Raw genomic sequence first — 23,120 nt, forward strand, 5'->3', positions numbered from 1 at the left:
GTATCCAAGGGAGTAGGAACGAAGCATCAAAATGTAATAAAATTTTCCAAACGTGCCAAGTTTTACATAACTGATTTGATGGCATCGTCAAAATTTTGCAGAGGATATAAACAACAACATAGAGCTTAAAAAATGATCTATGCCTCCAAAGGTTATGATGCCAATGTAATCCCAAGGGTGCTTTGTAAAATGTGAAAAATTACCTCTTCGGACACATCTGATAAAATAGAAACAAAAAAAGGGGGAAAATCGCATGTAGCTTTATACCTTATTATGAGTACAATAAAATTATTTTTTTTATATTTTATTTAATGTATGAAAACTATTTCATACAAGCACACACACACATATACTATATATAAAAAATAAATTTAAGTTCGTGATGAGTTCATTTCATATATTTTTTAAAAGGAGAACTAGAAATAATATCTAACCTTTCTTCACATACATCAATTATTATCGATCCTGCTCGAGTTCCCGCGAAGTTAACGCACTCTGGCTTCTCTTCAGTAGCTCAATCCGATCATGAATATATAAGATAGAAAAATCAGGTCAATACAATAATTTTCATTCAACCTTCCAATATACACAGCACTTTGGCAAACCGTAAAAACAATACAAACCAATATATCTGTCTATACAAGCCTTGTGCCAGTAAACATGTGCACATTTATGAATAAATTACTCAACTCTATCCGTCGATCCTCTTTCCGTTCGCCAGAATATCTGCAACGAATTCAAAAGCATGTACCAGTTCCCGTGTGCGGGCATGCCCCATTATTCCAGATCGATGGAGAGGTTAGAATATATATATATATATATATATATATATATATATATATATATATATATATATATATATATATAAAGGCCAAGAACACGTTTGCTATCAGCAGAGCCCGACCCTGTCGGCCTGGGGATCGAGAGCTAGCTAATTAGCAGCGTCGCGCACCTCGAAGACGTTGCGGGTCTTGACGACGACGTCGTACATGTGCACGAGCCTGAACCTGGCGAAGTCCCGGGGCACGGAGATGAGGTGCACGGTGGAGCGCTGGTGGAAGAGCAGCAGGCACGGGTCGTTCACGTAGCGCTCCCACCCGAGCTCCCGCAGCCGCCGCTCCAGCACCTCGTACGACGTCACCACCTCGCCGCTGGGGACGTGCACCAGCACCTTGCGCCGCCCGCCGCTGCCGCCGGCCGACGACCCTTCGTCGTCCTGGCCGGGGTTCTCCACGCGGCGGACGAGGCCGTCCTTGAACACCCACACGCCGGACATGTCTCTTGACCGTGTGTGGAATTTGCCGTGGGAGGACGGACAATAAGGCAAGGTTGGCATCACTTATGTACTAGTCCCGGCCAGTGCAGATCGACAGCGTGCTCCTGTCAGTAGGGCCCGGAAGGAAAAGGAAACAGTGCTCTCTTTCCTGATTAGCTCTAACTGGTGGGGCCCACGGGGGTAAGCTGTGGTGTTCGGTGAGTGGTGGTGGGTCTCCTCTGCCGGGGCCTCCCCCAATCAACAGGTGCACGAGGAACGTGAATATAATCTTCGGCAGTGGAGGCCGACCGCAGAGAAATGTGTGCGCGGATTATATATATGTATGTGTGTGTGTGTGTGTTCGACGGATCTATGGTTATTTCAGTGTGAATTTTTGTGGTGGGCATTGGCCATGAGCCCACGAGTCAATTTCTTCGGAGAATATTTCACCACCCATGTTGTGTCTAGATCTTTTTTGTTTTAGCGCGTCTTCAACAATCCACATGAGCTACCAATAAGCAAGGAAATTAGCCACGTAATAGCCAGGCCATTTGCATAGGCGGGCCAACAACTGCCTCTGAAATTAAATATATTTATAGCTATAGGTGACATGTATGGATAATCTTATTGCTAGTATTAGCTGACTCTATTGTTGGAGACACTCTTAGGATATTGCTCTAACTATGAAGTGGTCTAGTTAGGGAAGTGGTCAATTTCTAATAATTCTCCCTCTGTTCTGTTTTATTAGTAAATATAGGGACAAGTCATCTATATATAGTTTGTGCGTAGAATCAGTTTTCAGTGTACCAGGTATCAATATGTACTCCACTAAAAAAGTGTAGGTCATAAAAATACATATGCTCTATATTTAGGATTAATTATTCTTTATAGTGATGTCATCTCAAAGAAGTATAGGGTTCCTGTACAAATCAGTTCAAAGGTTCTCGAAGAAGTATATATGCATAGAATTCTTGTGGCGTTCATAAAGGTGAATGTGTTTTTGTGTATACGAGTGGTTGTGTCGTCTGTACCATATATGTTTCGGAAAAGCATATGGATAGAAACTAGATAATTTTTTGAAAGCAACGGAGAACATTTTACCTGCCGTTCCTGAGAAAGGCAGGGAGCCGAGTAGGAAAAGCATATGGATAGAAACTAGAAATTTTTTTGAAAGCAACGGAGAACATTTTATACTAATCAAACAATCAATGGAGTTTCTCTAACTAGCTCCACTACTACGAAAGAGGTTTTAGGGGCTAGTAAAACCTATTTGTAGGGGCAGGTGCGGTACCCACCTCTGCTTCTCGCGCTTCAAATGCTGTTTGCAAAGGCTGGTAACGTGCCTGCCCCTGAAAACCGATTCCTAGGAGAAGTCCATTTCAAGGATAGGTGAGCCCATGACCTATCCCCTGAAAATTGTATTTTCAAGGATAAGTTATGAGCTCATCCGCCCCTCGAATTTCTAGTGGCAGGCTAGAGCATGATCCGACCCAGAAAAGATCCAACCCGTGTAACAGGCCCGCCTCTGAAAATCCATTTCCAAGGATGGACAGCCCTGAAATTTCAAGTGCCAAGTTGGAGCATGATCCGATAGTCAGTCTTTAGCTGCCAAGCCCACCTAGGGATACCCCGAGGTAGTAGGATTGTAGGTATAGTTTCGCCGTTGTCTGGAACTGATGGTGCATGGAACACAAAGTTTTAGATAGGTTCGGGCCACAGATACTAATACCCTACGTCATCTTGGTGGTTTCTATTATCTTAGATGAGGTTATGTTTCGAGGGGGTCCCTGCCCGCCCTTGTATAGTCCTGATGAAGGGATATGAGGTGGGCTACGCTAGCAATAAACAAAAAAAATTTCCACCGCATAAACCAGAAACACTACTTTATAGATCACACGATTACCACTAGACATGCAAGTGTGGAACTTCTGTAGCGTGTCAATGTAGTCGAACAGACCCTCACTGGAGAGTCCCACGAACAGCTTCTGCCTCCTCTCGTGCGGTTCGTCCAAGTGCCACAGATGCAGCACCTCTAAGGTATCCACACGTGGAGAGAGGAAGTGTCGCATGGCGGACTACTAGGTCCGCGGGTGCAACAAGGCGTAGGCGTGGGTGGCACGGCGGCTGGTTAAGCAAGATGGCTTAACCGTAATCTGGGTGGCACACCCCTCATTATATAGGCGGCCCTGATGGGCCTCTGGATCTGAGGCCCATTAGTGCTCCTAAGCCTTATTTAATTTGGATCCAATTCTTATTAGGCTTCCAGCTCCTTAAGTGTGTGACCCCATAGGTCCATATGCGTAAAGACATGGCTTGAGCACTTTCACTCTCTGGTCGAGTACTTTACTCACTAGTCGAGTACTTCTGCTCAAGTATTTGTTTGACAACGGCCTCTAGCAAGACATGTCAACTCTTATACGCATATGAAGATCATATCAGATGAACCATCATGAGATCATGTACATGCCATTCCCTATGCCTCATAATATTTGGTCTAGCTCCAAGCTGACCTCTCTTTCTCGATTCGGTGATTCAGAATCCCTCATTAGGTTAACTCTTAACCAGTCGCATGGCCATGATTTCTTGGATCCGATCACTCGAGTGGCCCAGAGATATCTCCCTCATGTAGAGAGGGGCAAATACCATCTTGATTAACCATACCTCACAACATGCTTCTTGACAAACCCGAAACCTACCTTTATGACCACCCAGCTACGGATTAGCGTTTGATAGCCCCTAGGTAGGTCGATTCACATGTTGAGAACATGTGTCAATCTCAGGTCTAAGAACAAAGCGTACAAGTTGTGTAAAGAGAGAACCACTTCTCAGGTTGGGTCAATCTAGCCACATATCCACACATGTGCCCACACTATTGGTTTGACATCTCCTTGTTCATGACATGTGAAACATAGTCATCAATCAATTCATGTGCTAGTCTAATATTCATGTGTGTCCTCACATGAACTCCAACCAAGGATAAGTTTTAGAATAACCATACAAGTAAGGAGTCTCACAAACAATTCACATAATAGTCAATCGATACAAGTAACCACTGTTGGATATTCAATGAACACAATATGAATCACGGATATAATGGAATACAATCATCCCTATGATTGCCTCTAGGGCATATCTCCAACACCGGGGAGATAGTGTTACAAGGAAATCCTAGATGAATACTAATTGAGGAATCCTTTGCACTGCCTATCGTATAGTTTCTTTTATTCAACTAGTTCTACTCCTGCACGGGTAGTTACAATAGGATATGGTACATTCCGTGCACTATCCTTTATTCTAGAAGATTCCACGCCTGTAAGCAGTCCCGTTGCCCCGAGTCTGACAAGCCCCCAAGCTCTTCGTAGTCGAGTCTTGCAGGTGTCCAGTACTTCAGAAGGCATCTTAGAGTACTTCGAGTGCTTTGAGTGCTCCATCGAGTACTTCTGAGCATCCTACCGCTTCGAGTAGTCTTCTGAGTGTTTCTTGGTTGCATCCAGGCTATGAGGTGCTCATGCCCTGAAATCTTCCTTTTATATGGTGCATGATCAACTCACTCTCCATATGGAGTAGCCCCGAAGCCTTAGGTCGGACTGAGGGTCGATTCTGTATTTTCTTCTTATCCTTTGAAATTTTGAAAAATAAGCCGTCGGTGACATGTGTCCCGCATCCCCCGAGCTTTGAATCGAAATCCCATGATTCGGAATTAAGGATCCAAAGTCATGGCAAATAATTTATTCTGATGGTACAGAAGGGTAGATTGACTCTGATATCTGAAACTCTCTTTTTTCGGAATATAATCCTAGAAAAATAGTTAAACAAATAAATAGTATAAAAATTCCTAGATTACTGCTTAGAAATAAACTAAAACACGGAGTGCCTCTTGGTCTTAAAATATTTACCAAATTGCCACCACACTAATTATTTAATCGTGGTGGTAACTTAGAGTTTTCTCATCTTATTCACCCACTGCTCTGGCCGCCACTAGCCATCTTGCGTTCTCCACCTTTCAAACTAGATCTGTACTTGAGGTTTTCCGCTTCTACGCCCAGATCTCCTCCTATATCCTTGTCCCTTAGTTGGTTGGCATTCTTCTTCCTCACCACTGGAGCCTCCGAGTGTATGCGATTGAAGCGTCTGGTGGATTTTTGCATGGCGCCTAAGAGGTCGAACAACAAGGGGAAGGAGAAGGAGGCCGCCAGCACTGCTCCTACACGTGATGGCAGATGGTTGACAAGTAATTGCACCGAATCTGACATCGTTTCCGTTGTCAAGGAGTGCCTTCTTTAGCCTTTCTCGGTGTTTCAGTGGCGACCCGCCCTAGGATACAGTCGACCTTTTAAGCTGACAGGCGAGATCGTTACTTTCACTCCATTCATTGAATGCGGGTTTGGGATCCCATCTTCTAATTTTTTCCTGGGCCTAGTTTATTACTGAAGGATTCAAGCACACCACTTGACCCCAAATGCCATCCTTCATATCTCCATTTTTGTTGATTTGTGCGAAGCATATTTGGTCATCGAGCCCCATTTCGATCTTTTCCAATATATGTTCCGATCCACCTTGTTGACGTTTCCGAACGTCGCTACCAAATTTGTAAGTCCTCGGCAACGGCGCCAGAAAGCTTGTTGACACTTCTTAGCGTCACGAATAAAATCCACAAGCGCACGGAATAATCGGAGCTTCACCCAAGAGTATTCCTGGGTATCGTATCCACAAGGAACGCGAGTATATTATCTAAGGTTTGAATTCATCCAAGGACATGACAGTCCTGGGTATCGTATCCACAAGGAACGCGAGTATATTATCTAAGGTTTGAATTCATCCAAGGACACGACAGTAAGGAAGATGTAAGGGGCTGAGAGGACCTTTCAGATTCAAGGTTGTCGGAAATATGCCCTAGAGGGAATCATATTTTCTTATATTCATGATTAATAAAGTGTTCCTTGAATATCCATGGATGACAAATTGTATTGATTAATGCTTATGTGAAGTATTTGTGAAACTTTTTACTTGTATGGATATTCTAAAATATTTCTAGTCGGAGTTCATGTGAGGACACACATGAATATTAGACTAGCACATGCATTATTTGATTGACTACAGTTCACAAGTCATGGACATGGGGATGTCAAACTAATAATATGGGTTCATGTGAGACATGAGACAGAACTGACCCAACATGAGATAATGACTTCTCATTACACAATATGTACGCTGTTTCCTAAGACCTGAGATCGTCGTATGTACTCAAGATGTGAACCGACTTACTTAGGTGCCATCAAATGCTGCACCGTAACTGGGTAGTTATAAAGGTGGTTTTTGGGTCTGTCAAGAAGCATGCTGTGAAACATAGTCGGTCAAGATGGGATTTGCCCCTCTCTACAAGAGAGAGATATCTTTGGGCCTCTCGAGTGATTCGTATCAGGAAATGCATGGCCATGCTGGGGTTAAGAGTTAACCAAGGATTCCGAATCACAGAATCGAGAAAGAGTGGTCGACTTCAAGCTAGACCAAATATCGTGAGGCAAAGAGAACAACATGTATAAGATTGAGGCAAAGGGAACAGCATGTATAAGATTGTGACGGCTCGACAGATATGATTCGCGTATGCATAGGAGTTGACACGTCTTGTTAGAGACCGCTATCAACTATTGGCGAGTAGGAGTACTCGGCCATGTCTATTCTCGCGTGAGCCCATAGGGTCACACACTTAAGGGCCAGAAGCCTAATGAGGATGAGATCCTAATTAGACTGGGCTTTGATGCACTAATGGGCCTCGAGAGGCCCATAGGGTTGGACCCTTGGTGCGGCCCAGAGCAGCCCACCTCGGGGGCGCCCAAGGTGGGAGCCAGTGCAGCCCACCCAGGGCGCCCAAGGTGGGGCCCACTAGGGCCCATCTAGGGGGCACCCACCAGGAGTATAAAAGGAGGGGAGGTGGGGGGAGGCGGTGCCCCAACTAGAAAACCCTGGCCGTCCCACTCTCCTTCCTGTTCCTCTTCTTCATGCATCAAGCTCTAGTTGCTCTTGCGGATCTAGCAATCCAGAGTGCGACGCTTCTTCCCGTACGTGTGGACTTCATGGAGTTGCTGCGCTTGCTGGACAAGGATGAGCCATTCGTGAGGTGGTTCACGCAACTGCACTATTGGCTTCCATCTGCACTACACCGATGTGCTACAGAAGTTCCGCAACCGCGTGTCTATTTGTAATCTCGTGATCTATAACTGCAATAATCCTGGTTTATGTGGTAGAAAAGTTTTGTTTTTCCTACCCCATATTCCTACAGTGGTATCAAAAGCTAGTGCTGTGTTGTTATAGATTCAGATATGTGCATATGGAGATTTGTATAGTTGCAGATCGATCTATGACCTAGTTTTGTAAACTTGCTGCGAAGGTGTGCAATGACATACTCCTACCGGTCGGTTTTCCGCCATCGAAGTTAAGTGATGCACATAAACCCAGTCACTGCTGTTGGAGATCAATGTGATTGGTCGAATTGAGATGCATAGGGCAGTAGATTGGATCGACTTCGAATTCCGTTTTGTTGCAAAAGCATGTTTTACCGTAATACAGTCATAACTTTTCCATACAAACTCAGATTGAGGTGAATTTTATATCGATTTGTATCTAAAGAAAAAGATATATTGTTGTAGATCAATGGCTCAAAACCAAACATTTGCTTTACGTTCCGTACTTGAGAGCAACAAATTGAATGAGACAAACTACACGGATTGGATCTGCAACTTGAGAATTGTTCTCAGGGCTGCCAACAAAGAAGATGTTCTAGACAACCCACTGCCAGAAGAGCCTGCTGCAAATGTCACTGCTGCTGAGAGGAATGCCCACAGGAGAGCGGTTGATAACGACCGTGAAGTGAGCTGTCTCATGCTGTCTTGCATGGAACCTGAGCTGCAAATGCAGTTTGAGAATAACCACGTAGCGCACGATATGATCATGGCGCTAAGAGACATGTTCCAGACTCAGGCCAAGACTGAAAGGTTCAATGTGTCCAAGGCCTTTGCTGAAACCTAGCTAGCAGAAGGAGCATCAGTAGGGCCGCATGCAATCAAGATGGTTGGTTACACATAGAGGTTGGAGAAGCTGGGCTTCCCACTTGGCCAAGAGTTGGACACTGATTTCATTCTTGCCTCTTTACCTCCAAGCTATGGAAACTTCGTCTCGAACTACCACATGCACGGGGCTGAGAAGGGCTTGAATGAGTTGTGCGGCATGCTCAAGATGGCAGAGAGTGACATCAAGAAAAGCACATGTGGCGGCCATGTGATGGCTGTCCAGAATAAGCCTAGTTTCAAGAAGAAAGGTTCTTCTTGGAAGAAGAAGAAGGGCAAGGCTAAGGTTGCGAACCCCAAGCCAAACCCTACACCCAAGGAGAAACCTAGACCAGCTGCAGATAAGGAGTGCTTTCATTGTCACCAGCCAGGACACTGGAAGAGGAACTGCAAGCTGTACCTAGCCACGTTGAAGAATCGTTCTTCCACCTCAGGTACGCTTGTAGTTCATATTACAAAAATATTTCTCGCTGACTCTTATGTTAATTCTTTGGTATTTGATACTGGATCGGTTGCTCATATATGCAATTTGATGCAGGGAATGACAAAGAGTAGAAGCATTGAAAGAGGAGAAGTTGACTTCCGCGTCGGCAATAATGCAAGAGTTGCTGCTTTGGCCGTCGGGATGATGCAACTACACCTACCATCAGGATTTGTCTTGGAGCTTAATAATTGTTATTTTGTTCTGAGTTTGAGTCGAAACATTGTGTCTCCTTCATGTTTGATGAAGGATGGTTATTCTTTTGCGAGTAAAAACAATGGATGTGTGATCTCCAAGAATAATATGTTTGTGGCTTTGGCGTCCATTAAGAATGGGCTATTTATTTTAAATCTTGATGAATCTCTTGTCTATAATATAAGTGCAAAAGGCCTCGACTAAATGATTTGAATCCTACCTACATGTGACATTGTCGTCTCGGTCATATAAGCGAGAAACGCATGAAGAAGCTCCATGAGGATGGACTTCTAAGTTCGTTTGATTTTGAATAATACGAGACATGCGAAGCTTGTTTAGCAAGATGACCAAGACGCCTTTCACAGGTTTTCCAGAAAGAGCGTCAGACTTGCCGGAACTCATACATACGGATGTGTGTGGACCAATGAGCTCGACTGCTAGAGGAAGATTCCAATACTTCATAACTTTTACTGATGATTTGAGTAGATATGGTTATGTCTACTTGATAAAGCATAAGTCTGAAACCTTTGAAAAGTTCAAGAATTTTCAGAATAAAGTTGAGAATCAGTGTGGCAAGAAGATTAAAGCCTTGCAATCTGATCGTGGGGGCGAATATCTGAGTGACGAATTTAGCGATCATTTGAAGAGTTGCGGAATTGTTCCACAACTCACGCCGCTTGGAACACCACAAAAGAACAGGGTTTTCGAGCGACATAATCGAACTCTGTTGGACATAGTTCGATCAATGATGAGCCGGTCGGACCTACCATTGTCATTTTGGGGTTACGCTCTAGAAACAGCATCTTTCACACTGAACTGGGTGCCGTCAAAATCTGTAGATAAGACACCATATGAGATATGGACTGGCAAGACTCCCAGTTTGTCTTTTCTAAAAATTTGGAGTTGTGAAGCATTTGTCAAACGACTCCAGTCTGACAAGCTAGCACCCAAATTGGATAAGTGCATATTCGTGGGATACCCAAAGGAGACCTTAGGGTATTACTTCTACAATCGATCTGACGGCAAAGTGTTTGTCTCTTGGAACGGAGTTTTCCTTGAGAAAGAGTTTCTCAAAGGAGAGAAAAGTGGAAGGACGGTGCAACTCGAAGAAGTTCGAGATGAGCTAATAGGACAGGACTCTACAAGTGACGCTAAGGTAACTGAACAAGTTGAGATACCTATGGCAACAGAAGCACCTTTTAACCACGAAGGTCAGCAAGGCTCTGCGCAGCGCGGGAATTATTATTGTTAGACAATGAGGAGCCTGTGACATATGCAGAGGTGATGGCAGACCCTGACTCTGAGAGATGGCAAGATGTCATGAAATCCGAAATAGAATCCATGAAGGAAAATCAAGTTTGGAACTTGATAGACCCGCCTGATGGTGTGAGAACCATAGAGTGCAAATGGATCTATAAGAAGAAGAAAGATATGGATGGAAATGTTCACATCTATAAAGATCGACTTGTCGCAAAAGGTTTTCGACAAGTTCAAGAAGTTGACTACGATGAGACTTTCTCGCCCGTAGCGATGCTTAAATCTGTTCGGATTATTCTAGCTATTGTTGCATATTTTGATTATGAAATGTGGCAGATGGATGTCAAAACAGCTTTCCTTAATGGAAATCTGACCGAGGATGTGTATATGATGCAGCCCGAGGGTTTTGTCGATCCGACCAATGCTGGAAAGATATGGAAGCTTCAAAAATCCATTTATGGATTAAAGCAAGCATCTCGGAGTTGGAATATTTGTTTTGATGAAGTAGTCAAAGGGTTTGGCTTCATTAAGAATGAAGAAGAAGCTTGTGTTTACAACAAGGAAAGTGAGAGCTCTGTTACATTTCTAATCCTATATGTAGATGACATACCGCTGATTGGAAATGATATTTCTATGCTTGAGTCCGCAAAAACTTCACTGAAAAATAGTTTTTCAATGAAGGATTTAGGAGGAGCAGAATACATACTGGGCATCAAAATCTATAGAGATAGATCAAAGAGGCTTATAGGATTAAGCCAAGATACTTACATTGACAAAGTGTTGAAATGGTTCAACATGGAAGAGGCAAAGAAAGGGTTCTTGCCTATGTCACATGGCATACATCTTAGCAAGACTCAGTGTCCTACAAGCAAAGTTCCATATGCCTCGGCAATTGGATCTATCATCTATGCAATGATAAGTACATGTCTAGATGTTTCTTATGCTCTGTGTTACGAGCAGGTACTAGTCAGATCTAGGTGAGAGTCACTGGACAGCTGTGAAAAACATCTTCAATTACTTGAGAAGAACTAAGGATGTGTTCCTAGTCTATGGAGGTGAGGAGGAGCTCGTTGTAACCGGTTAAACTGATGCTAGCTTCCAAACCAACAAAGACGATTCAAAGTCTCAGTCCGGTTTCGTGTTCAAAGTAAATGGTGGTGCGGTTAGCTGGAAGAGTTCCAAGCAAGAGACGGTGGCTGATTCTACCACAGAAGCCGAGTACATCACAACTTCGGAAGCTGCGAAGGAAGGTGTTTGGATAAGGAAGTTCCTTATTGAGCTTGGTATGTTCCCTAATGCCTCTAGCCCGCTGGATCTCTACTGTGACAACAATGGAGCTATTGTGCAAGCCAAGGAGCCAAGGAATCACCAAAAGAGCAAATACGTTATGCGGCGATTTCATCTCATTCGAGATTTCATTGATCGGGGTGAGATCAAGATATGCAAAATACACACGGACCTGAACATTTCAGATTCGTTGACAAAACCTCTTCCACAGCCCAAACATGAGAGGCACACAAGAGCAATGGGTATTAGATACATTCTAGATTGACTCTAGTGCAAGTGGGAGACTGTTGGAAATATGCCCTAGAGGCAATCATATTTCCTTATATTCATGATTAATAAAGTGTTCCTTGAATATCCATGAATGACAACTTGTATTGATTAATGCTTATGTGAAGTATTTGTGAAACTCTTTACTTGTATGGATATTCTAAAATGTTCATAGTCGGAGTTCATGTGAGGACTGTAACGAACATGGCCCCATTTAGGCCATTTCGAGTGATTTTGCTGATCGTATGACAATGCAATCAATGGGACTAACGTGTGTGTCAAATGTATTTCATCAGGTCCCAAGAATGAAGTAAAAAGCCCTAGCAAAGCAAAACACGAAGAAAGAACTCAAAGAAATGCTGAATTGGACGAGTTCTGCAAAACACAGTAGGTCCGGATAATCCATAGCAGTAGCGTCGGTCTATCCCAGAGTAGCACCGGATAAACCGGTGCCGCCACCGGATAAACCGATGCAGGGGCATTGGTGCAAGTTGCAGCGTTTCAGTTGAAGAAAACCAAGAGGCACCGGATGATCCGACGTGTGGAAGGGAAGAGCGTCGGACTAATGTTCGGATCCTGTACCAGAGAGCATGTTTGGGGGATCAAGGCACTCTCTGAAGGACCGGATGATCCGATGCACCATCGGACAAAGGCGTCAGACTAATGATGTCAGCATTGCAGGCGTAGAAGAAGAAAACTCTTCAGGATCGGATGAACCGACACCCCGTCGGAGTAATGGGTCGGATTATCCGACGGCCTCCACATCAGCAGTTTTCACAGTTTGAAAACTCAACGGCTAGCCCCCGGGCTGTGAGTGATCGGATGATCCGAAGCTACCTAGTCGGTTTATCCGAAGACCTACACAGAAAAAGATTAACGGCTCTAAAACAGCTAGTTAACTTTGAGGGCTATATATATGGGTTCCCCCGGTTGTTTGTATCTTGCTGGAGTTTAGAGAGACCCCAGACTCATTGAAGAACATCTCCAAGCCAACCAAAGAGAGAATTGATCACATCTTTAGGTTTAGCACTAGTTTAGCTCTTGAGTGAGTGAGTGAGCAAGGTTGTGTGCCTTGTGCCCTGGTTCTTGAATGAACAAAAGTGTATCTCGGTGAGCCAGCCATCCTTGGAGTCTTGGTGACTCGCCGGCACGTCTTCGACCCTCCGGCTTGGTGTGGAGTGGCGATGACAAGCTTTGTGCGGGGGATGTGGAGACCCCCTTCCTTGGTTGAGAAGCTCCTTAGTGGAACCCGGGATCAAGGTGACCGTGGACTTGGTGTCTTCGGAAGAGACTTGATTGCCAAGAAGCAATACTCTTTGTGAGCGCTTCAACAACGTGGATGTAGGTATGCCTTTGTGGCCAACCGAACCACGGGATAAATCCTCGTGTCACAAGAGTTTGCATTCTCTCATCCCTCTTTAAGCTTCCGCATTTACTTATTGCAATCCTTATGTGCCTTTACTTTCCTAGAGTAGTTTCTTGATAGAATTGGCTATAGGTTGCATAACTCTTTTGGGATGAGAGTTTTCACACTAGATGAACCATAGTTGCACAACTAGATAGCATGTCTTAGTTTAATTTATGTGCAAATAGTTGGAGCTTGAGGTTAAGATTTTTCGTTTGCCTAATTCACCCTCTTCCCCTCTTAGGCTACGAGCACCCGATTCCTTTCAAGGACACACATGAATATTAGACTAGCACATGTATTAGTTGATTGACTACGTTTCACAAGTCATGGACATGGGGATGTCAAACTAATAATGTGAGTTCATGTGAGATATGAGATAGAACTGACCCAACACAAGATGATGACTTCTCATTACACAATATGTATACTATTTTCTAAGACCTGAGATCGTCGTATGTACTCAAGATATGAACCGACTTACTTAGAAGCCATCAAACGCTACACCATAACTAGGTAGTCGTAAAGGTGGTTTTCGGGTCTGTCAAGAAGCATGCTATGAGACATAGTCGGTCAAGATGGGATTTGTCCCTCTCTACAAGAGAGAGATATCTCTGGCCCCCTCGAGTGATTTGGATCAGGAAATGCATGGCCATGCTGGGTTTAAGAGTTAACCAAGGATTCCAAATCACGGGATCGAGAAAGAGTGGTCGGCTTCAAGCTAGACCAAATATCGTGAGGCAAAGGGAACATCATGTATAAGATTGTGATGGCTCGACGGATATGATTCGCGCGTGCATAGGAGTTGACACATCTTGCTAGAGACCGCTATCAACTATTGGCGAGTAGGAGTACTCGGCCATGTCTTTTCACGCGTGAGCCTATAGGGTCACACACTTAAGAGCCAGAAGCCTAATAAGGATGAGATCCTAATTAGACTGGGCTTTGATGCACTAATGGGCTTCGAGAGGCCCATAGAGTTGGACCCTTGGTGGGGCCCAGAGCAGCCCACCTAGGGGGCGCCCATGGTGGGAGCCAGGACAGCCCACCCAGGGCGCCCAAGGTGGGGCCCACTAGGGCCCATCTAGGGGGCGCCCACCAGGAGTATAAAAGGAGGGGAGGAGGGGGGGGGGGGGGGAGGGGGCGCCCCAACTAGAAAACCCTGGCTGCCCCCCTTCAGCAGTTGCCCCCCCTCTCCTTCCTGTTCCTCTTCTTCGTGTATCAAGCTCTAGTTGCTCTTGCGGATCTAGCAATCCGGAGTGCGATGCTTCTTCTCGTACGTGTAGACTTCGTGGAGGTGCTGCGCTTGCTGCACAAGGACGAGCCGTTCGTGAGGTGGTTCATGCAACTGCACTGCCGGCTTCCATCTGCACTACACCGACGCACTACAGAAGTTCCGCAACCGCGTGTCTAGTGGTAATCTCGTGATCTATAACCGCAGTAATCCTAATTTATGCAGTAGAAAGTTTTTTTTGCTACCCCATATTCCTACAAAGGTAAGATCAGGCTAAGAATCAGCTATTTACATCGAGCACCAGCTTTGCCTGGTCAGACTAGAAGTTTCGGCATAGGCTACTATCATGCAACCGAACTTGGAGGATTACGATGGCACTAAATAGGGCTGTCACCACCTGTAGGGTACCTCTACAAACCGTGGGAGCCACAACAATCAAATGGTAAAGTCTAGCCTAGGCACCACGCCTACACTATCGTTTACTAACTCTAGTCTTGTGCAAGGACATCCATCTCTATCAGGAGCCTTAGACTAGAGCTAACTACTGTAATACTAGTAGACACCCAATCCAGTAAACAACATAAAACTACTAACTTAACTTGAAAGATAATTATGAATGTTGAATAAGTCACGAACTTTTCAGACCAATATGCATCCGTTGAGGTACAAGCGAAGAAGAATGCCGACAGGTCCGACACTTCCCCCGACTCCCCATCACTCTCGGAGAGGTACTAGATGGAGAAGAGCGCTGACATTCCGGTGCCTATCCTGTGTACCTCTACCCCTAACTCTTACAAGAGGACTGTAAACACCCAAAGAGAGAAGAGAGTGTAAGTGTGAGATGTGTCTCTATTCTTACCGGCTCCCCTCATATTTATAGAGGGGGCAAAGGGCCTTCACGTGGTGAGATGCCCCGCCAATCACCTGGAACCGCCTTCAGCATCGAATGGAGAGTCGACCCATGGAAGATGGGCCCAAGACGAACCGACCTATGGTCAGCCGACCATAGTGGTCTGCCGACTGGTGGGACCGGCCTCTGGACCCAGCTTTCATCTTGGAAGCTGCTTGGAAGGTCCCCATGTCGGTTATGGGTGAGTGGGACCTTCTTAAGATGGTTTGCTAGATCTGGTGGGCCCGTGGATCCTAAAAGAAACCATCATAGAGGCTCACTACTGTTCGACCGTTGGGATGAATATTATTTCAAAAGCCTTAGCTGAAATGCTTTGCCCCAACGAGTCTTTGATCCCATCTCATAAGCTTTTAAAAATTCTTTCGGGAGTTATTCTTGAGAGTAATGGGATCATAAAGTCTATTCCTTTGCTCATAAGAAATTCTGTGTATCGTCTGGATTTTCATATCTATGACATCTCGGATATGTCCCTCTTGGTTGGTTTACCCTTAGGGACACTCTTTCAGGAACGACCAAAACAAGGTCTCTTGAATGTGAAGTTGAGAAGTTCTTCTATCGCTGTCCCACTTTCACGCTCAAGCAATGCGATAGTGGAGTCTAAACCCAAACGAGACCCTATGGAGAATGTCATGATGGCTTACCTAGAAAACATGGCCGAACCAGCTCTAGACGTTGAAAACTTCATTGAAGAAGAAGAAGAGCTGGCTTACCTAGAAAACATGGCTGAACCAGCTCCGCTATCTCCCGCTATAGCTGTTTTAGAGATATTTAGCTAAGATTTTTCATATACAACTTAGCTCTTAGCTGCCGCTATAGCCCGTTATAGCCGGCTATAGCCTGTTTTTAGACATAGATCGCTAAATGACTTAGCCGGCTATTTAAAACATTAGGCAGAACCCATTGAGCTAGATCAAACTAGGTTGCCATCACAACCCTCAATCGAGCTCAAACCCCTTCCTTCCGGCCTAAGATATGTCTTTCTAGATGATTATTGTGAAACTCCTGTCATCATAAGCGACAAGCTCTCCCAAGAAGAAACCCAAAAACTTGTCGCTATCCTAGAAAGACATAAAGCGGCATAGGCTACTCACTCCAAGATCTCTAAGGGATTAGTCCCACTCTCTACACTCATAGAGTCCCTATCGATCCTGACTCTTCACCATCGAGGGAACCACAAAGGAGACTTAACAACGTGATGCGAGAGGTTCTTAAGAGAGAGGTCCTAAAACTCTTGCACGCCGGGATTATCTCCGTGCCACATAGCGAGTGGGTTAGCCTGGTCCAGGTCGTGCCGAAGAAAGGAGGTATGCCAGTCTTTGAGAATGAAAAGAACGAACTTATCCCTCAATGAACTGTCACAGGGTGGCGGATGTGTATCGATTATCGGAAACTCAACAAGGCCACTGAGAACGATCATTTCCTATTGCCGTTCATTGATTAAATGTTAGAATGCTTCGCGAACCAGTCCTTCTTTTTCCTTCCTTGACGGGTACTCTAGGTATCATCAAATCCCGACCTGCCCCGACGACCAAAGTAAGACTACATTTACATGCCCTTATGGAACTTACGCATACCGACGCATGTCATTCGGACTATGCAATGCTCCAGCTTCCTTCCAACGGTGCATGATGTCTATCTTCTCCGACATGAATGAGAAAATCATGGAGGTGTTCATGGACGATTTTACTGTGTATGGCAAAACCTTCACGGATTGTCTGCAGAATTTAGAGAAAGTCTTACAATGGTGCGAAGAAAAGCACTTAGTCCTGAACTGGGAGAAATGTCATTTTATGGTTCAGGAAGGGATAGTGCTTGAACACAATGTGTCCGCTTGTGGGACAGAGGTGGACAAAGCAAAGATTCAGGTCATTGAACAACTTCCACCTCCAACGAATGTGAAAGGCATTCGTAGCTTTTTAGGCCATGCAGGGTTCTATAGGCGATTCATCAAAGACTTTTCTCAAATTGCTAGACCCTGTTGGCACTTCTTAGCCTAAACGAATTACTCTGTAAGTGCACAGAGACCAATTGTAGCTTTCACCAGGGAGTATACCTGGGATATCGAAACCAAAGAATGATAAGCTTCAACTAGTGGTCTAGAATTATTCAGCCGGACCAGCCAAGGAGAAGAGGTACGAGGGTAGATGGTTTAACTCCAGATATATTTTCTAATTACTAAGCTATCATGATAGATTAATAACTTGATCTGCGACGGCCTAAGAGAAGGACTCAGATTGGGGTGAGAAGGGAGTCCAACGTCCGTCGGCAACTACTGCTATGAAAACACCCGAACATGGTGGACTATGAGGGATGGACAAGGCTGTCACCACTTGCCGCCTACTACTACGGTACCGTGGGGTGGAACACAACCCGAGATAGCTAGCAAAGCCTAGGCACCATGCCCACAGCTATTGAGATACTTACTCCTATCGTGTACTAAGGCAGAAAGTAACCCAAATTTGTAGAACTTGCTACTTACACAGACTTAGGATCCCGCAGATCACAGAAAGTAACTAACGGAGGTAGATCTATGTATCTCCCTGCCGAGTGGGGTCCCCGAACCCGGGAGACTACCCTGCTTGGTGACTCGGCTATGACTACTTGGCGTGCAGGACTTGGCTATGCGCGGAAAGGATCTTCGGTGGATCAGGATGAGAGGCTCCAGCTAGAAGCCCGGATATCTAGGGATCTTAGCCGACCTCCTTCCTTATAAAACAACCCTAACATATCTTCCTTGTACCCCTATGCCTCCTGGTCTATATAAAGGAGACATGGGAAGACCCATAGGAGACTCTCCTTTTCACAACATTCCACAAACCCTAATACAACCCCGAACACAAGACGTAGGGTATTACGCTCATCGTGGCCCGAACCTATCTAAGTCCCTGCGTCTTCATGTTACCATCGAGCTCTTGGTCCTGAGATCCCCATCCTGAAACTCTACCGCCGGGTACACCCCTGGTGGACTGGCCGGAATAGCAATCCGACAGTTGGCGCGCCAGGTAGGGGACTCGAGACTCGTACGTCGAGTTCAATGGCAGCCAACACCGGCGTCGTCTTCTTCGCCAGCGTCACCGCCCAGATGGAGGCAACAGTCGGCTTCTCCTTCACCTTCGGGAGCTTTCTGGAGGTCGCGGTTCCCAGGAACCCCACCTCCGGCCCCTCAAACATCGGGGGCGACGACTTCGCCGGGGTTAGATCCTATCTGACCCCCCAGGCTTCCGTCACCTCTCGAATTCCCAAATCCGAGAACTTCGATGTCGCCACCACGCCAATGTTGGCGGTCGATATCGATGATTTTCGCCGCCAATGCTCCGCCTGATTTCACGAAATATATGCCATAACCATTATTACTAATGAGTTCCACAAGTTTTGGTGCATATTTGATCTCAGGAACAACATATCCAAAATTGATCCAAAACGGACACTGTTTATACCGGAAGGCCCGAATCCGGCATACTTTCTGTGGAATCTTGGCATGAGATTTTACCAGTATCATCTAGAGGGAGAAATCATGCCATTCCAATGGGTGGTTTCCCAGAATGCATGAGTTGGAATTGGAAGGCTTGAACCCTTAGACAAAACAGAAGAATTCTGTGCCATGATCAGTGCACAAGATTACTACCCATCCAGGAGTGATCTCCAGCTGTTGAGGATCGTGTCGGTGCAACGGAGGGCCGAAAAGCTTCCAGAACCAAGCCGCCCGGCCTAGACTAGGCCGCCCGGCCTAAGAAATGTCGGTTGAGGAAACCACCTTTTGCACCGACCTCCAGAGAGCATCAGGAGCGTCCACTCGAAGGCGGTGGATAAATGGCAGAGATCATAGGCCGGCCGGCCTAAGGGAGGCCGGTCGGCCTGACTTTTTTGCGCCATGCGTCCAGCCTTTGCGTGGAAGTTATGACGCCAACCTCCTTGCATGAAGTGTAGGCGATCTCATGATAACCACCTTGGAAGCACTATAAAAGGGACCCCCTCCCTCACTTCAAGCCACGGTGAATTGGAGCAAGTCCAAGGTGAAGGTAGCGCTCCACATATCTTTAGAAATAGGGAGAGAGGCGAGGTGAGAGTCCGGAGAGGGGCCGGAGTGCCGGCCCCTCTCCAACTTTGTGACTCCGAGGAATGAAGCTTCGATTCGAGTAATTTGCTCTTCTTTCGTCAGTATTACTTTCTCTCCTTTACTTTATTAGTACTTGAATACTTGATCTCTCTAGTTGCGTGATCCCTTGTCTGCGTAAGTAGCATATTTGTTGGCGGTCGATATCAGTGATTTTCGCCGCCAACGCTACGCCTGATTTCATGAAACATTGGCCATAACCATGCCATAAACATTATATCTAATGAGTTCCACAAGTTTTGGTGTATATTTGATCTCAGGAACAACATATCCAAAATTGATCCAAAATGGACACTGTTTGGACCGGAAGGCCCGAATCTGGCCGACCGGCATACTTTCTGTGGAATCTTGGCATGAGATTTAACCTGTATCATCCAGAGGGAGAAATCAAGCCATTCCAATGGGTAGTTTCCCAAAATGCACGAGTTGGAATCGGAAGGCTTGAACCCTTAGGCAAAATGGAGGAATTCTGTGCCATGATCAGAGCACAAGATAACCACCCATCCAGGAGTGATCTCCAGCCGTTGAGGAGCGTGTCGGTGTAACGGAGGGCCGAAATCCCTCTAGAGCCAGGCTGCCCGGCCCAAACTATGTCGGTTTGATGAACGGCCTTTTGGACCGACTTCCAGGGAGCATCAGGAGCGTCGAAACGAAGGCAGTGGATAGGTGGCATGACTCCTAGTCCAGCCGGCCGGCCTAGGGGAGGCCAGCCAGCTGTTGGTATTTTGTAACGTCATGAATAAAATCGGCAAGCGCACGGATACTGCTGTAGCTTTCACCCAAGAGTATTCTAGAGTATCGTATCCACTAGGGAACGTGAGTACACTACATACGGTTTCAGGCTATCCAAGGACACACACACTGGTGTAGGAGGATAGGAAAGAGATGACTTTTTAAGATCTAGAATCTATGTTTAGAAGAAGAGATCACGTTGCCGTTATACTTCGAGCTAAAGGTATCGACCGGCTTATACAAGCCAATAGTTCCAATATGTGCTCTATCCAATATCCGAACGTGGAGGATTACTAAAAGGCTCGAACAGGGCTATCACCACCTGCCGGCTACCTCTACAAACCGTGGGACTATCAGACAACTGAGTGGTATAGTCCAGCCTAGACACCACGTCTACGCCTTTTCCTACTAACTCTAGAGGCGTATAGGGTTATCCTTTTCTATCAGGAGCCCACTCTAGAGTCAAATGCCACTCGCTAGCATACACATCAACTAATATAAGGCAGAGATGATAACATGCGATCTAAACTCTAATTCTAAATAAGCAAAGAATGTCTTGAACACTTACAACCGAATAAGCATCCGTCGAGGTACAAGCGGAGAAGAGCGCCGGCAAGCCCGGCAAGCCCGACTATCTCCCTCACTCTCATAGAGGTACAATTAGGAGAAGAGCGCCATTGCCGGTGCCCCTCCTGAGTACCTTTACTCCTAAACTCCCTAAGACTATTCTCACTCAAGTGAGAAGAGATGGTGTGGTGTGTGGTGTGTTGTGTGTGTTGTATTCTCACCCCCTCCCCTTGTATTTATAGGAGGGAGCCACCAGCCTCTTGCCCGAGAAATGAGCCAAAACGCCATTGGAGACCGACCACACCTCGCCACGTGTCATCTGAGAGGCGGTGGGGCCCGTGGGCTGTCTCCACTGGGCCGGCCGACCTAGCTAGTCGGCCGACCGTGGGCTGGCTCCGTTTGCCCCGGTCTTTGGTCAGAAGACTGTTAGGTGGGCCCCCATGTCACGTATATGGGTAAGGGCCTGTCTTGAGTCGGTTTTGGTGCTCTTGTGGGCCCGTAGATCCTCGTGAACGCGTCTGATTCATCGAGAAGTTGTTCCCTTAGATCCATGACATGTCACCTTGCTCATGGGCTGCATTCTCTTATCATTTCCAAACATAAGCAACCTGCACATAAGTATACACCAACACTTTGTGGAACTTGTTAGTAATAACTCCTACCACTAGTGTTGATGCTCATCTTTCATACGCTCATGCAGGAGCTGATGGCTTGCTCTGATGGTCGGGTTTGTATCTTGATGCTTGAAGCCTATTTTACCTGCATTTCTGTCCAAATTCCAATGTAGCAATATTTCTAAGAGGAAACGCGGAATTGGCTCTTTCTGGATAGCATAGGTAGGTATGAGACATTATTCTCATGATTTCAGGCCCTAGGTGACACTAGAAATGAGTCGTTATTGAGCGTCAACAGGATCCCCCACACTTAGTTCTTTGCTCGTCCTCGAGTAAAGGCAAGAACTAAGGCGGACCCGACTTCATCTGATATGACACCTGCATACAGATTATTCTAGGCCTTACTTTTGCTTGTTAATTTTGATGTGTCTACCATGAATTGCTTGGGAAGTTGAAGAGCGAAACGGTATTGACTTTAGTCTCCTCCACTTTCCTGCCATATGTCTGGGGTTTTGAAAATATTTTTGCAAAGACCAACCATAGCTTTACTTCTCCATAGGATCTCTCATGTTGCTCATTGTGTAAATATATCCTCACCAAGGCATTGCCTCTTTTCACCCTACTTCTAAAGATGGCCTATGCGGAGCTCAAGGTAGGGGAAATGGAAGCATGCACTTGTGTCACATATATTGCAAAATCAAACAAAGGATCCATGGAGATGACAAATCACATAAGCTGATCAAGATTGTGCACATATGTGGAAGGTGGATGATGGAATGCAATACTCCTTTTATGAATCTCTCTCTCCTTTATTTGGATAACATGAGGACATGGCTATATATGTATATATATATATATATTTTTTTTCTTTCTTCTTTTTTTTCATGGACATTGATGTGTCCATTTTTTTTGGGTCATGCTTCTTGGGCATGCCATCTTTTCTCTCTTTTCTTTTCTATAGCCCATGCCTCAATTGAAGGATATGAGAGAGAGAGAGATCATTAAACATGGAGTTTTATTTTGTGGATGGATGCAATATGGTAGCTAACTTCTAGTGTAGAAGTTTAGCTTGTGGAGTGCACATGATCTTGATCAAGCAAGTATGAAAGACATCTCACTAGGGTCACAAAGTTTGAAAAGAACTCAATGCAACAACAAGGCACATATGTGTAAGATTTGTATCATGAAGGTCAGCATATGGCTTTGGTAGGACAAACACGTGGAGTTGTAAGGCTATGGAGGTTTTCTTTTGATAAAAATTTCCCAGATATATAAGCAGAGAAAACAAGGATCCTTCCATCAAACCATATCTCACTAGTCAACAACTTAACAATTATGGGTTCCCTAATGATATGACTCACAAGCTCAGGTTTAGCAAAGAATAAAAAGTATGCAAGCCAATCATTGAGAAGCATAGAACCAGAGGATATCCTTGAGTTTAATTTTTAATGATTAATCAAATGTTTTTCATTTAAACTCATAGGTTGGGGAGAGTGAGGGTTATAGTGCGCAAACCGTTGCGTTGAAGAATGAATGGTAGTAGTATCGGTTGGCCAAACCTTGCTAGCACCAGTTCATCTTGGCCTTTTGCGTGTTGGTTCGTTCTGTGTTGTGCACATGTTGTGGGAGATCTCGAGTGTATATGCATGAGAGTTTCGAGAGATCTCCCCCACACTTGTTCTTGTACCTAGTGCTTATTCAAAAACAAAAATATGGAAACAAACTAATAGCTCTACTG

At 45.2% G+C, this 23,120-nt stretch overlaps 1 protein-coding gene across 2 annotated transcripts; it reads right to left on the minus strand.

The window, feature by feature from the left end:
- Nucleotides 1-514: 514 nt before the first annotated feature.
- Nucleotides 515-1,515, minus strand: LOC120655660 (flowering-promoting factor 1-like protein 3). Of its 2 annotated transcripts, none has more exons than XM_039933601.1 (2): nucleotides 867-1,515; nucleotides 515-812 (listed from the first exon to the last, which is right to left on the minus strand). In XM_039933601.1, the coding sequence occupies exon 1, from the start codon at nucleotides 1,334-1,336 to the stop codon at nucleotides 932-934; it is 405 nt and encodes a 134-aa protein (XP_039789535.1). In that variant the 5' UTR covers nucleotides 1,337-1,515; the 3' UTR covers nucleotides 515-812; nucleotides 867-931. The 2 variants fall into 2 exon arrangements, with proteins under 2 accessions (XP_039789535.1, XP_039789536.1); XM_039933602.1 differs by having other exon boundaries at nucleotides 515-804; nucleotides 859-1,515.
- Nucleotides 1,516-23,120: the final 21,605 nt, after the last annotated feature.

Source organism: Panicum virgatum, chromosome 1N (genome assembly GCF_016808335.1).
Source record: "Panicum virgatum strain AP13 chromosome 1N, P.virgatum_v5, whole genome shotgun sequence".
Classification (NCBI taxonomy): domain Eukaryota; kingdom Viridiplantae; phylum Streptophyta; class Magnoliopsida; order Poales; family Poaceae; genus Panicum; species Panicum virgatum.